This window comes from Pagrus major, chromosome 15 (genome assembly GCF_040436345.1).
Source record: "Pagrus major chromosome 15, Pma_NU_1.0".
Classification (NCBI taxonomy): Eukaryota; Metazoa; Chordata; class Actinopteri; order Spariformes; family Sparidae; genus Pagrus; species Pagrus major.
The window spans coordinates 31,063,896-31,079,162 of record NC_133229.1 but is presented as its reverse complement, the minus strand read 5'-3'; the positions used below and the strand labels follow the sequence as shown (position 1 = coordinate 31,079,162).

The 15,267-nt window shown below is 47.7% G+C and overlaps 1 protein-coding gene across 1 annotated transcript; it reads right to left on the bottom strand.

Moving 5' to 3' along the window:
* Window positions 1-7,664: 7,664 nt before the first annotated feature.
* prph2b (peripherin 2b (retinal degeneration, slow)) lies at window positions 7,665-13,825 on the bottom strand. Its single transcript, XM_073482141.1, has 3 exons — window positions 12,614-13,825; window positions 10,500-10,746; window positions 7,665-8,033 (listed from the first exon to the last, which is right to left on the bottom strand). Exons 1-3 carry the CDS (start codon window positions 13,192-13,194, stop codon window positions 7,836-7,838), a joined length of 1,026 nt encoding a protein of 341 aa, XP_073338242.1. The 5' UTR covers window positions 13,195-13,825; the 3' UTR covers window positions 7,665-7,835.
* Window positions 13,826-15,267: the final 1,442 nt, after the last annotated feature.

Here is a 15,267-nt window from a genome sequence, read left to right as displayed (position 1 = left end):
GGGTGGATAGAGGAACTCTCGGATGTGGACCTGGACTCCCTCTTGGTTCCTTTCAGTTGTTATTTAGTTACTCAGTTCTCATTTCATCGTATTCAGCCTGTAGAGCTCAGTTCTGTTCAGTAGCTGCAGGTACACAACGCGTGTTCATCACCAACTGGCACAAAACAGCTGGACAGTAAAACACATTCATCACAGAATCAGGACACCTCAGATCAATACATCTGATCGGTTAACTTAAACTTCACAGCGACCTGAGTGATGACCTGAGCTCCACTGCAGCTGCAGTCTTACCTGTGACTCAGGTGCAGTCTGACCTGTGACTCAGGTGCAGTCTTACCTGTGACTCAGGTGTCTGAGTCAGCGGTCTTATCCTTGAGGGGCAGGTTGGTCTCGGTGACGCATGCGCAGACGTCTATCCCACTCGATCTGACCCGCCATTTTTAATGTCCGGTTCGGAGTGTGTAAACGGTTCAACTACCGGGTCTGTGGTGTAAACGCACAGCGAGTGATCCACACACACACACACACACACACACACACACACACACACACACACACGCACACGCACACGCACACGCACACACACACACACACACTGTAGGTCCAAACATCACGGAACCACAGGGCGTGTTGGAGCAGAACCGGCTTCACTTTCACTCCGAGCGGCACCCAGAAATGGCGGCTACGTTCAGGTGACGTCACTAACAAACTAAACTTGACCCTTATCGCTGCACGTAGCTTCATAAAGCGATTCACAGACAGAAAGCCTTTAAATTAAAACAACATTAAACGTGTCTGAATGTTTTAGCTGGGCTGCTGGTTCCGACCGCACATTCATGTGAAACCCACACAGACACACTGACTCACCTGGTCCTCTCAGCACCAGACAGGTGAAGCCTGCAGGTGAAGCCTCCAGCAGGTGAAGCCTCCAGGTGAAGCCTCCAGGTGAAGCGTCCAGGTGAAGCCTCCAGCAGGTGAAGCGTCCAGGTGAAGCCTCCAGGTGAAGCCTCCAGCAGGTGAAGCCTCCAGGTGAAGCCTCCAGGTGAAGCCTCCAGCAGGTGAAGCCTCCAGCAGGTGAAGCCTCCAGGTGAAGCCTCCAGGTGAAGCCTCCAGCAGGTGAAGCCTCCAGGTGAAGCCTCCAGCAGGTGAAGCCTCCAGGTGAAGCGTCCAGGTGAAGCCTCCAGCAGGTGAAGCCTCCAGGTGAAGCCTCCAGCAGGTGAAGCGTCCAGGTGAAGCGTCCAGGTGAAGCCTCCAGCAGGTGAAGCCTCCAGGTGAAGCCTCCAGCAGGTGAAGCGTCCAGGTGAAGCCTCCAGCAGGTGAAGCCTCCAGGTGAAGCGTCCAGCAGGTGAAGCCTCCAGGTGAAGCCTCCAGGTGAAGCGTCCAGGTGAAGCCTCCAGCAGGTGAAGCCTCCAGGTGAAGCGTCCAGGTGAAGCCTCCTCCTGAACTGTTGCTTTCTGTCTGGTTTACTCGCTCTACTTCTCCTCTCTCACCAGTACGTGGCGCTGTCTGGTTGGCTGGTTAAAGGAGCAGTGCACAGGTTAAAATCAGCAGCGTTCACTCCTATAATGACTCTTAATGTTGTTTCCTTCCAGCTGCTGTTGGTGCAGCTCACACGACATGTTGAATGTTTAGCTTCTGTTGTTTAACGTGTTTGGTTCTGTCCACCTGTGTGTTCAGGAGACAGGTGAGGATCCTCCTGTCAGTTCAACACAGATTAGTAAAAGGCATCTTGAGTTGTGTGCCTGTACGTGATTGGCCTCGCCCCACCGGCACCAGTCGGTACAGCACTTCAGGTTCTGGTTAATAACTGCTCACAAGAAATGGTGAAATTATGTCCAGCAGATTTTCAGACACGCATGTGTGGCATGTGTGGCGCCCCCTGTGGGTTGTACTGGAAATGCTTTAGTAGACCCGTTCCCCACCTTCATGTTCACTGGTGATTGGACCAACGGGTTCTGAGTTTTGTCCCGACAGAAGAAAAGTAACAAATATGGTCACTTCTGACTTATTTCTTTGCTTAAAAGAACGTATTGATACGTGTAAGACTTTATAATAACCATCAATAATAAATGCTTCATTTATGGTTCATTATATTAATTTAAGTAATTTCAGTGTTAAGAAACAATGAAATGGTTCATAAAACATTTATTAAGCAGCTGTAAATGTTAAAAATATAATGTTTATAGATGAACTCCAGTATTTATTAACCATTTACAGTATTATGAACATCAAATGCAACTTTCCAATAAAGAACTGCTGCTAAACAGTTGATACGTCGATTTTATTTTTGTTCACAGTGAAATAACTATTTACTAAAGTTCAATTAACTATACATCTGCACTTTTTTATTATATATAATTGTTTATTTTAATTTATTTTAATGATATGAAAGATATTATAGTGTTACCTAATATATATATCAAGATATCAAAGACCCAGAAAAAGTGCCGGGGACGCGACCTCAGTGTCCTCAGTGTCCTCAGTGTCCTCAGTGTCCTCAGTGTCTTCAGTGGTGGCGACGGCCCGGCGTGAGTTGCTGTGGTCACTCAGTTGGAGCGGACCAGGGTTCAGGTCCAACCCGCGGCCCTCTGCTGCGTGTCGCCCCCTCAGTCGTCCCTCATGAAGAGCAAAACAAACTTTACTGCTTCAGTTTATGCTTATTAGCAAAAAATCCAACATGGCGGACCGACATGGTCCAAGAGGCTGTTGTGTAGAACTCACTGAGTCAGTCGGACTCACCGAGTTTGTGTCATCGTCCAGAACATTTCAGTTAATATAAATATTTCACCAGTTTGAGCCGAGCCGAGCCGAGTCGTGGACCTGAGGTGGAGCTGAGGTGGAGCTGATGTGGAGGTGAGGTGGAGGTGGAGCTGAGGTGGAGCTGATGTGGAGGTGAGGTGGAGGTGAGGTGGAGGTGAGGTGGAGCTGATGTGGAGGTGAGGTGGAGCTGAGGTGAAGGTGAGGTGGAGCTGATGTGGAGCTGATGTGAAGGTGAGGTGGAGCTGAGGTGGACCTGAGGTGGAGCTGATGTGAAGGTGAGGTGGAGCTGAGGTGGAGGTGAGGTGGAGCTGATGTGAAGGTGAGGTGGAGCTGATGTGGAGGTGAGGTGGAGCTGAGGTGAAGGTGAGGTGGAGGTGAGATGGAGCTGATGTGGACCTGAGGTGGAGCTGAGGTGGAGCTGATGTGGAGGTGAGGTGGAGGTGGAGCTGAGGTGGAGCTGATGTGGAGGTGAGGTGGAGGTGGAGCTGAGGTGGAGGTGATGTGGAGGTGAGGTGGAGGTGGAGGTGAGGTGGAGCTGATGTGGAGCTGATGTGGAGGTGAGGTGGAGGTGAGGTGGAGGTGAGGTGGAGCTGATGTGGAGGTGAGGTGGAGCTGAGGTGAAGGTGAGGTGGAGCTGATGTGGAGCTGATGTGAAGGTGAGGTGGAGCTGAGGTGGACCTGAGGTGGAGCTGATGTGAAGGTGAGGTGGAGCTGAGGTGGAGGTGAGGTGGAGCTGATGTGAAGGTGAGGTGGAGCTGATGTGGAGGTGAGGTGGAGCTGAGGTGAAGGTGAGGTGGAGGTGAGATGGAGCTGAGGTGGACCTGATGTGGAGAATCATCATCACTGAGAACTGATCCTGGTCGTCACACGTCACCACGCTGGTTAAAGCACAGAAGACTTCCTCGCTGTGTTCTGTCTCTGTCAGATGTTTGTGCTCGCTCAGTTCTGCTGAGCAGAGGATTGTGGGTCAGAACAGAGGATTGTGGGTCAGAACAGAGGACTGTGGGTCAGAACAGCCAGAGAAGCACGCTGGTATGTAGTCGGACATGTTGGTGTTTGTAACAAACCTCACAGAGGGACACGCTGAATGTTTCTCTGGCGTACTGAATAATGGAGGGATGGTTACTGGAACGCAGTGTGTCGCAGTGGCAGAACAGGAAGTGACCTCACCTCACACCTGAGGACTCTACTCTCCTCTGATTGGCTCACAGAGGCTCCTGATGTGTGTGTGCTGCATTAAAAGGATCTGACTAAATCTCCTGAGGATGTCTTTAATCTCATCACAGCTGCTAATAATACACACACACACGCACACACACTTTATTAACATTGTGTGTAACAGTCTGACCTGGTCACTAACGATCATCAGGGTTGTTGTGATTTTCTTTCTGATCAGACGGAGGCGAGCGTGTGACGACTCTCAGACAGTTTAATGTGTTAACAGAAGTCATTACACTCCACACACACTGTGTGAAACACACCTGTGATGGAGACCTGCTTCATGTGCGCTGGAGTCGTCGTCTTCTGGAAGAATTTTGGAAATACATAATTAATTACAAGACCGGGGGGGTCCAGTTACTGTGTTTTCTTGTGTTTGTGTTTCTGTCTTCTATCTGAAAAATGCCTTCAATAAAAACATCTTTTAAAAAAAAAGAAGGAGGCGAGCATCTACTCACAGACGAGAGGCTAGCTCAGTGCTAACTAAGCTAGCTGGAGCGTCTGGTTCCTTCTGCACGGTGTTACGTTTTTTTGTAGTTCAGTCAAAAGAAGACAGACGTCGGTGAAGCAGACAACGACCTGAGCTTCAGGAGACAGAGACTGGACCGACTGAAGGTTCATACTGGGACCAGTCCAGTGACTGTGACTCCAAACCAGTTCAGCTCACGGTCTCTCTCACGTTACATGATCTGGTCTTTTCTGGCTCAGAGGTTTATCCTGATTGTCTTAACGACCTCTCAGATAATCGGATCTAATCTGAATTCTGCCCAGCAACAGGTTGTGAGGGGTCCACACGAGGTATAGAAACCAGTAGAACGATTATTACTGTCTGTGTTTGTTGTCAGTCTGTCGGTTTGAAGGGTTTTCAATCTGAAGAGGAGATGAAATGTTTAATTGGAAAACGAGGGAAGAAAACCGACTTATTTTGTTGATCTGATCCTGTTTCACTGGTTCTGAAACTGAGAGCTTCATTCAGTGATATTGATGATGAAGAGCAGTCAGTGTGTCTGTTTCCATCAGCAGGACAGAGACAGACAGACTGACTGACAGCACTGTAGGATCAGAAACATGTTGCTAATGAAGTCAGTGAACTTGTCCTTTAAAGGACTTGGACATGCCCCCCCCCGGGGCCCCCTGGTGTCTTCCTGCGTCATGGCCACTGTCCTCTGGCCCTCAGCTGACATCAGCAGTTAATCTGTTCCTCTGAGCTGATTAACTCTGTTTATCTGCTCAGCTGCTGTAAGGCACCTGCACACACCGTGAGACACCGCGAGACATCGTGAGACACCGTGAGACACCGTGAGACATCGTGAGACATCGTGAGACACTGTTACACATGATGAGACACTGTTACACACTGTTACACACCGTAACACACCTTGAGACACTGTAATATACTGTAACACACTGTTACACATGATGAGACACTGTAACACACCTGCGCACACTGTAATAAAATGGATTTGCATTTCTACTGCTCAAAGTATTTTACAACACTTGTCACATTCACACACTGATGGCGGAGGCCGCCATGCGAGCAGCTCATCAGGAGCAGTTTGGGGTTCGGTATCTTGTCCAAGGATGCTTCAACGTGCAGCCGACATTCACCTGTCTGTGCACGTGTGTACACACCTGTCTGTGCACATGTGTACATCTGTCTGTGCACGTGTATACACCTGTCTGAGCCGTGTGTACATCTGTCTGTGCACGTGTGTACATCTGTCTGTGCACATGTGTATACACCTGTCTGTGCACATGTGTACACCTTTGTTGTATTCAGGGTGTTGGTGAGTTGATAAAAGACGAGTCAGACAGTCTGGTGTCAGTCAACATCTCTTTATAGGTTCTTATCGTACACAGCGGAGCGACTACAAGCTCCAACCGACCCACAACAAACATCACAACTCTCCATAATACAAAGAAAGAGACATATAAACATCACAGCCTGTACCTGGAAACTGAATTTCTCTTTAAACTGACCCTTTAATCACTAACAGCTGATCTGAAGTAACTCTGTAAAACTGAACACAGACCAGATCCACACACACTCTCTGATGCAGCTTCCTGTCTGTCAGACGGAGGAAACACGAGGCCGCCCGGACCGAGCGCTCAGTGGACCAGGTGTTCACCGGTCCGTTAGTCTGAGGAACAGAACGCTCTGACTTCATTCATCTGGTCGTTAGAGCCAGAACCAAAGCAGCAGACGATCCGACCAGATTCTCCAGTTACACTTTAAACTGATTCACTTGATAATAAACAAACAGAAGAGTTTTCTGTGTTTAGTTATTTCAGATCATAAATGAATCGTCGGCTGTTCGCTGCAGCGAGCCGGGCCTGACGATGTCACACTGGGTTCATATAAATGAACAAACTGTTTCGTCTCTCAGCTGGTTTTTGTTCTTCTGTTAGCATTGTCGCTAACAGGCGGCTCGCTTCCTGCGTGTACTAAAATTTGATTTTAAAGGCTCATTTTGACATTTCTCTGTAACAGTGTTAACAGTTACTAAAACTCTCTCAGCCATGAAACCATTCTCTGAAGCCAAAACACTTCACATGTCAATCATTAAGTTAATATAATGACCTCCATTCTCAGGGAAGTGTTTGGTCGGGCAGCACTAAATATTAATATTAGCTGAAGACGAAATGGGTCATCAGAGTGTGTGTGTTGGTTTGGCTGCAACTTTAGAGTAAAAAACGTTCCTGTTTCAGGGTGAAGCAGCGTCGCTCTGACACGGAACCAGACGGCCGAGACGAGACGCCCCGAGTTGAGCCTGTTCAGTCCCGTCGTGCTTCAGGTCACAGATGTTAGCATTAACGTTAGCTATCGTTGCTTCCACTGAAGAAAGTGAAGCTGTGATCGTTCAGGAAGTAAAATCATCAACAAACCTTCAAAACACAAAGTGTGAATGTCAAAAATTTAAGTTTGGAGCTCTGTTCATTTTCAAATTAAAAATAATAAATTATAAATATTATAAAAATTATAAATAAAGTCCAAATAAACTTGAAGTAGCTGCATGAATCTGCCTCACTGCCTAAATACCTCTGTACCTCCTGCTGGTCAGGAGTGGTACTGCAGCGGCAGCCTGGTGTGTTTTCCGGATGTTGCGGCCGTCTGTTTCCATGCCAACTGACCGCGCGAGCGGTCGACAGCGACGGTGACGACCAGAGTCCGACCGATACTCGATGTCTGGGACACAAATACCAACATGTGGACGTAAAGACGATTCTGATGTTTGTTTTTTCACATAAACAAACAAGTTTGGCAAGAATCCGTCAGATTTAAAGAAGATATTGTTCACTGCGCTCTCTGCTGGACAGACGGAGGAACTGCAACAGTTTCTAAACATGTTTAATATGCGATCAATGAGCTGATATCAGCTGATCGGAGGTCAGTGGTGATGTATCGGTCGGGCTCCGGCGTCCAGTCAGTCAGGCCTGAAGGTGTCTGACAGGAGGCGTTAATGAGGGGGCGGGGTTAATTTAATATTCGTATATAATTTAATGTTTTAAAACGCAGACGTTTTATTTACAGCAGCAGGTTTCTGTTCCTCCTGTTTAAAAATAAACTCTGTTCAACATATTTACAGAATGGAAAATATCACATGACATTCACAGTAAATTTAAAGGACTTGTTCACTTTGAACGAGTGTGTGTGTGTGTGTGTGTGTGTGTGTGTGTGTGTGTGTGTGTGTGTGTGTGTGTGTGTGTGTGTGTGTGTGTGTGTGTGAGAGATGGTGTGTGTACAGCTGGTGGAGAAGACTTCTCCTCTCTCGCTCCCTGTTTAATGGGGGAGAGGCGGGTGGAGGAGGGGGAGGAGAGGGGGGAGACCTCAGTGTCCTTTGTGGTGGGCGGGGCTCTCAGCCGGCGGCCTCCTCTGCGCCCTCCTCCACCTGATTGGCCTTCCCCATCGTCTTCATCTTGGCGAGCAGGTCGCCGAACGTCTCCTTCACGCCTTTCTCCAGCAGCCAGCCTTCACTCTCACACTCGGGGTTGTCCGGGTCCTCCATCGTCTCCAGAGCCGTGCAGAGGTACTTCAACCCCGCCATGTCCACCGACTGACACACACACACACACACACACACACACACACACACACACACACACACACACACACACACACACACACACACACAGGGTTAGTATACAGGTCATATCATATATCACATCAGTTTGGCTGTTGTGTGGATGAAGCTGCTCTCCAGACCAGCAGAGGGCGACATGTTACTGAGGTGATCCTCGTCATCACATAGTAAAACACATCTGCACTTTGTTTCACAGGTGGGAGGAAAAGATAAAGATAACCTCTGGGACAGGTGGGTAGCTTAGCTTAGCCTAGCCTTAGCCTATTTTATCTTAGCTGCTAAACATTTGCGTGACGTTCTGGTGTTGGACTGACAGCTCTGTGGTCGACACGGTGGACGAGCGAGACGTCTGCAGCGGTTTTTGTTCGTCAGCTAACAGAAATCAACAGAAGTGTTTTGTGATGTCAGACTGTTGATGTCCGTCTGTCGTCCAATAAAACGTCAATAAAGTTTGTTTGACAGTGAAAGTTTTCTGTCAGGTCGTTGATGATCTGTTGATGACCGCTCCAGCTCCTCCTGTGATCTGTGATGACCTGTGTCACTGACGAGGCTTCTGATTGGTCGAGTGAGCCGCGTTCCTCTGAGAGAGAGATTGAGTTCAGGATGTTGTTTTTAAATCTGTCGTCACGCTTCAGGTCACACTTGTTGTTCTGACCCACATAATGAATCGTCTTCACTCTTTCAGGAACCGTCTCTGATCTTCCCAGAATGCAACCTGTTGCTGCTGCGGGTGGATTAACCCCCCCCCCCCCCAAGAATAGTTCCTGATCCTCAGTGAGCCTCAGCAGCGCCGGCAGCTTATCACGCCACTGCCTCAGCACATCCACGAGTCAGATCCACGAGTCAGAGATCCACGAGTCAGATCCTCGAGTCAGATCCACGAGTCAGATCCTCGAGTCAGATCCTCTAGTCAGATCCTCGAGTCACATCCTCGAGTCAGATCCTCGAGTCAGAGATCCACGAGTCAGATCCTCGAGTCAGATCCACAAGTCAGATCCTCGAGTCAGAGATCCACGAGTCAGATCCACGAGTCAGATCCTCGAGTCACAGCAGCAGCAGGAGTCAAATAAAACGATGGATGTTTCTGTTAAATGTCCGACAGAAACCACAGACTTCAGGTCAGATTCAGATGAACTCGGAACATTAAATTCAAACGTGGTGTCTGATCAATAACTGTGATAGATGCAGAAACCAGACCAACGTATGTTAGAAATGTATTTTAAATTATTAACTGTAAAAGCCGTTGTCACATTTTATAAACTTTGAAATGCTGTCATTTTAAAAACAGCCTTTTTCTAAATGGAGTCTGGTGGTTTTGTTTTGTCATGAAGCTGCAGCTCCTTCAGCGCTAATGCTAATCACTCGCTAATCAATTATGTTGTTGACCTGATGCGTTTAAGGTCTCTGCAGGTGTGCTGCGATTATCTCGTTTAAATCAGAAGATTAAGAGGAGAACTTATCCTGCGTTCACCTCCAGGAGAAAGTCCTCAGATCAGAAACAGCAGCAGCTCAGAGGAACTTTGATCTCAGTTTCTCCTCGTTAGCTCGTTTTCTGTCACAAGAAAAACCTTGTTTCAACAGCCCCGCCCCCTGGCACTGCCATCCAATCAGAGTCTTTCTCTACAGTTGTCCTCGCAGGATCAGCTGAGTGCAGAGGTAAAGAAGGCGGCAGGAAGAAATGAAACTAAACTAAATTCTCCTCAAGAGAGATTCACAGAAGACAGAGAAGAAGAAGTTTAAGCTTTGATCTGATTGGTTGTTTCTTGATGGACCAACAAGGTCAGAACTGCACCTGAAGGAACAGGAAGTTCCTCACAGCGCTGTTAATGGACCAACCAGCTCATCAGCTACCTGTGATGTCATGTGATGTCATGTGATGTAACAGGAAGTGATTGTGCTGCTGACTACATGGATCTGACTGGTTGTTTCCTGTATCTGCTCCCCCCTCGTCTGCACATTAACATGACCCTCTTTATGACACAACACAGTAAATATGAAGCCACAGCAGCAGCTGGTTAGCTTAGCTTAGCATACAGACTGTAAACAAAGGGAAACCGTGGACTTCTTCCTGGTTCTCTTGTCATGAGACTCCAGGAAGCCTCTGGTCCGAGTCCAGAAATATTCCAGAACATGACTTCCTGTCAGACTACAAACTGACATGTTAACGCTTCAGTTTTTTTTCATTTGTTCAGATGAAATAAACCCAATCGGACGTGTTCATCAGTGAGCTGTGGCGCTGCTGGTCACTGGGCTAGTGGTTTCCCTCTGTTTCCATTATTTATGCTAAGCTAAGTTTACTAGCTGCCGCTCATCAGTCTGAAACCCTCAGAAAGAACTAGAAGAAGAGGATTTCACTGAATGTTAAACTGTTTCTTTAAGTGACAGTGTGGCCCAGGCTGGATGCTGATTGGCTGAAGCGGGTTGTGGGCGGAGCCTTACCTCCAAGAAGATGGTGCAGATAATGAGCACGCCGATGCTGCTCATCATACTGCTGAAGTAGGCGAAGAGTGCCTCGCGGCAGCCCCGGGTCCAGATGTTGAGCTCCTCGATGCGGTGGTCGTAGTCGTAGTGGGCGGAGTTATTGGTCAGGTGGTGCTGGATGCAGGGCCGAGGGGAGCCGGGGTTACAGCAGCTGAAGGGGACGCTGTCCATCAGGTACTTCCCCTCCACGTTACTGAGGACGCGACTAAAGGACAGACACAGACGTTAAGGATGGGCTACTGTCCCACCTGAACCTCCTGAACCTCCGGGCCTCTGGGGTCAGAGCCTCTGATTGACTTTCCAACAAATAACGTTAACAAACATCGACAAAGACAGAAAAAGGACGACAAACAGACGCTCTGAGTCGTTTGTCGTAGTTTTGTGTCTCTTTGTCGTCATTTGATTGACTTTCCAGAAAGAGCTGTGACAGTTGTGTCAATGAACTGACCCTTGACCTTTTCTTTAGCACCACCATCAGGACAAATCCCTTTTGTTTTAAATCTTTAAATGTTTGCTTGTTTTGCTACACATGTTACAAAACAGTAAAAATCTATTAATTTGACAACAAACATTAACATCATCAGCATAAAATCACACACTTTGATAAACAGTGAGAGTCCGAGTATAAAACCCTGAGGAACGCCCGCTAATACGAGGACAACTAAACTTCACTGTGTTTTCTCTTTGTTCAGACTCAGGTGGATTTAGGTGAGCAGTGAATTCCCCCTAATCAGAGGAGGCTAACGTAGCTTTTTATCTGTGCTTCATCTCATCTGTCAGAGTATAAACTGATTTAAGCCATGACTTAGTGTCCTGTTAGTAAATGAGCTAACTAACCAGCTAGCATGGAGCGCTATAATGGCTGACTAGTGTGGCCGTGCTTCCACCAGGCTAACGTTGGCTAGCAGTCCGACTCGAGGACTCTGCTGCTCCTCATCCGGTCTGACTGGAGTTCAACCGTCTGTTAGCGCCTCCTACAGGCTGCAGTTCATTACAGCCACAACATGACAACATGCTGATGATTCCTCTTTGACTCTGATCAGAAGTGGAGCTGAACATGTAGAGTTTGTCCTGATGGTGGAACTGAAGGAACAATCATGATGTTATTAAAATCTACAGGGTTCATCCTCAGGAGGTCAGGAACGTTTCCTGATGATCTGACGTCTAAAAACATCTGAATCAGATAAAAATAAAATCTTTAAACTGAACTCATCTGAAAGTCTGATCTGAGGGCGATGGGACAGTTTGTGATGTCACCAGTGTCCCTCTGAGGGGGTGGAGCCTGGGCCTGGCTGACAGCAGGTTAAAATTGGATGATGAGAAATAATCATCTCAGAGAGAGAGAGTAATATCTCTTAAGTGCATTAACACAGAAACAGACACGCAAACACACATCTACGACACGCTGCAGCCACAGAGTCGATCAGCTGACAGTTACCGATCACATCTGACCAGTTCCTATTAAATGATCACTTCTGTCAGAAACATTGGTGGGAGAATCAAGCGCTCCCTGGGCAGCCTGGTTTGGTTTAACCTTGTCATGTTAGTGGGCTGTAATCTGCAGCGAGGTGGAAATCAGATCCTGACAGATTAAAGACTTAAGGAGGAGAAGCTGGTACATCGACCTCCAGCACGGGAACTTTTACCTCCTTAAATCCCTCATTTATCCTCCACTGACCCCGTTTAACTAAACTCAGTCTGAAAGTTCAGTTAAAGTGAGATTCAGCTGAAAACACACGAGAGTCTGTTTGAATCTTGTTAGGAAGCTTAGAGATGATCCCAGTTTGTGCCTTCGATGACCTCAGAGACAAAAATGAGCCACAGTTCAGAGAACTGAGGCTGAAGACCGAGCTGACCTTTCCTCAAAGGTTAGAGAGAAGAACTGTCGACTATTCTGATGCTAGACATGCAACGAACAATTCATCGAGTTCAAACACAAACACATTCGGTGTACTGTGACATAGAACAGAGAGCCGCTGAGGCTCTGGAGAAAGCATAGGATGGACTTTAGTTCTCACAATAGTTTGATGAATTTTCAAAGTGTCAGCTGCAGTCTTGTGTCTGATACTCACTCTTTGACGGCGTCGTTGCTCATGTCCAGGTAGCGGTTGCTGATCCACTGAACCTCGAACCAGTCCCTGAAGTTGTTGTTGCCGCAGCAGCGGAACTCGATCTGCGTCATGTCCAGCGTCCTCTTCATGAAGCAGCGACCCGGCGTGTCCGTGTCCTTGTAGAACTTGATGCTGTTCTTCAGGCCCTCGGCCAGCGTCAGGTACACAGCGAACTGCATGAGGAAGCAGAGCACAGCCGCCAGCAGCAGCAGCACGTTGAAGCCGCAGCACAGCATCAGGTACGTCTTCAGCATCGGCTTCCACTTGGTGAACTTGATCGGGTCCAGAGAGTCGTGGCATACCTTTCCTCCAAAGGCATTGACCCCACAGGCCAACAAACCCACCAGGATCAGCAGGTTGGGCACTAAGTGGCCCTCGTTGTTGTCCATCATTTCGCTTCTCTTCCGCAGCTCGATCTTGAAGAAGATGCCAAGGCTGAAGATGAGGATCCCCACCATGACCGAGAACCAGTAGAGCATCCAGAGACCCTGAGCCAGCTTCACCCGCTTCTGCAGGTTGAACTTCACCGGCATGAACGGCATTTTAACGTCTCAGTGCGACAAATCACTCAGCAGAAAACAACAGTCACTTCACGTCAGGAATCAGGAGGAAGCAGTTTAAGAATCCGTCGAGTTTCAGAGATTTAATCCGATCCAGAAAGAAGCAGCTGAACGAGACTCGACCAGAACTCCTGGTTTCAGACCCATAATGCCAAGCTGCGGGTCAGGACAGTCCATACTGCTGGGGGGGCAGAGGGGTCTGCCATCAGATCAACCAAATATTCTCATAAAAGACGTGCGGCGGGCTCAGCACTGCGCTGCAGAAGAAAAGGTGTGAATGTGAGCGAGCTGCGACTCGTCATCCCAAACCTCCGAGCAGCTCTGATCCCATTAACAGCAGATCAGCCACAAATCCTCCAGATTACTGCTAATTGGTTTGATGTTAAGCAGCTGCTTCCTCCTCTCGGCCTGTCACAGCTCAGAGTTCAGTTCTGCTGACAGGAGCTCACCTGTGTCACCTCCCTGCAGGTGTGCCTCTGATGATCCGTCCAGTCAGCAGAGAAGACTACAGAAACTGTAAAGAGGCGACAGAGCAACAGGCCGACCAATCACACACCGTCCTCACAGTTGTGCTCTGTTGGACCCTTCATCAACGCAGTGTTTCACAAAGTACTCTCACCTGTTACAAAGCAGCCTGTTTACCTGTGGAGCGATCCAAACACACAACTTTCAGTCTTGTTGCTCCTGTCACAGCTTGTTGTACTCAGGCCTGTTTGGCGAGTCGTCCTCCTCGTAGCTTTGATTTTTTATTAAACAATATTATAAATATATCGTATCATGTTTCTCACCAACGTCTTGGATGAGACTTCAAAATGCAGGACGTCTTCACACCTGGATGTTTTTAACAAATTCAACCAAAATAAAAACAGAACTGAAATAAACTTCATCATCATCATCGTAGCTGCTGATTTACTGACACGCTTTCACAAGATTTTGTCTTTTAATTTCTATAATTTGAGGATTTTACTGTCATATTGGCTGTGTCCAAATTCAGGGGCTGCAGCCTTCAAGGACGCGGCCTTTGCGGCCCACGAAGGCCGGGTCCTTCGGAGAGACCTTGAAGGCCTCGTCCACCGTTGTTAAATGGGACGGTCCAGCCTTCGGAGTATTTCCTGGTTGCGTCACCAGGTGTTCATGCATTAAAGTCTGTTTTGGTTCAAATCTATCAAACGTGTACATTTATTTATGTGTGAACAATGTGTCAAATCTAAATTGAATTATCAACATTACAAAATAAACATTAACCCATCGGTGAGTAACAACTATATTTAGCATAGCATTACCAGCGTCACGTATTTTAACTGAAAGTTAAACTTTGGAGGTTTTATAGTCTCTTGAAGTTTAACACATCTGGCGTTGGATGTTCAAATGAGTAAAAACCGAGTATAAACCCATTACTTAAATTTAAATGTCATGTCTGCGCCACTTGATGTCGCCATTTTCTCTTGCTTCCTCTTCTGTTTCGGGACTGAGCAGCGGTGCGCAAAGGATCTTGGGATATGTGAGGCCGCAAAGGACAGTAGCGGTGCGTCCTCCTGAACGAGGGTGGGGAAGGCTGCATGTGTGGGCTGCATGTGGAGCAGCCTTCGAATTTGGACAGCCTTCGCGCAGCGTTGTGACGTAATTGGCCTTCAAATGCGCCCTTCGTGGGCTGCAGCCCCTGAATTTGGACACAGCCATTGTCTCAGTGTGACCGCTGCCTCAGTCCAGATGAACATCCTGTGTTAGGAAACAAACAGGAAGCCATATATGGTCATTTTAGGGGCACTGATTATGTTAATGATGAACAGGTGACGTCATCAGACTCAAACAAGATCGACGACGGGCCGATAGAGGCTGAGCTCGGGCCGACGATGAGCCTCTGATCGCCGTGAGCTCGTTACTCTCTGATGTTTCCATGGTTACGGCATCACTAACAGTAATTATCAGACTGAGGCCGTTTTCATCCGATTAATGTTTGACGCCTGAAGAACAACACGACTGTTCGACTGATAAACACCAACAGAGAAAAACTTTTTTCTATCCTATTTTTCTATTTGTGCTTTTATTGTGTAA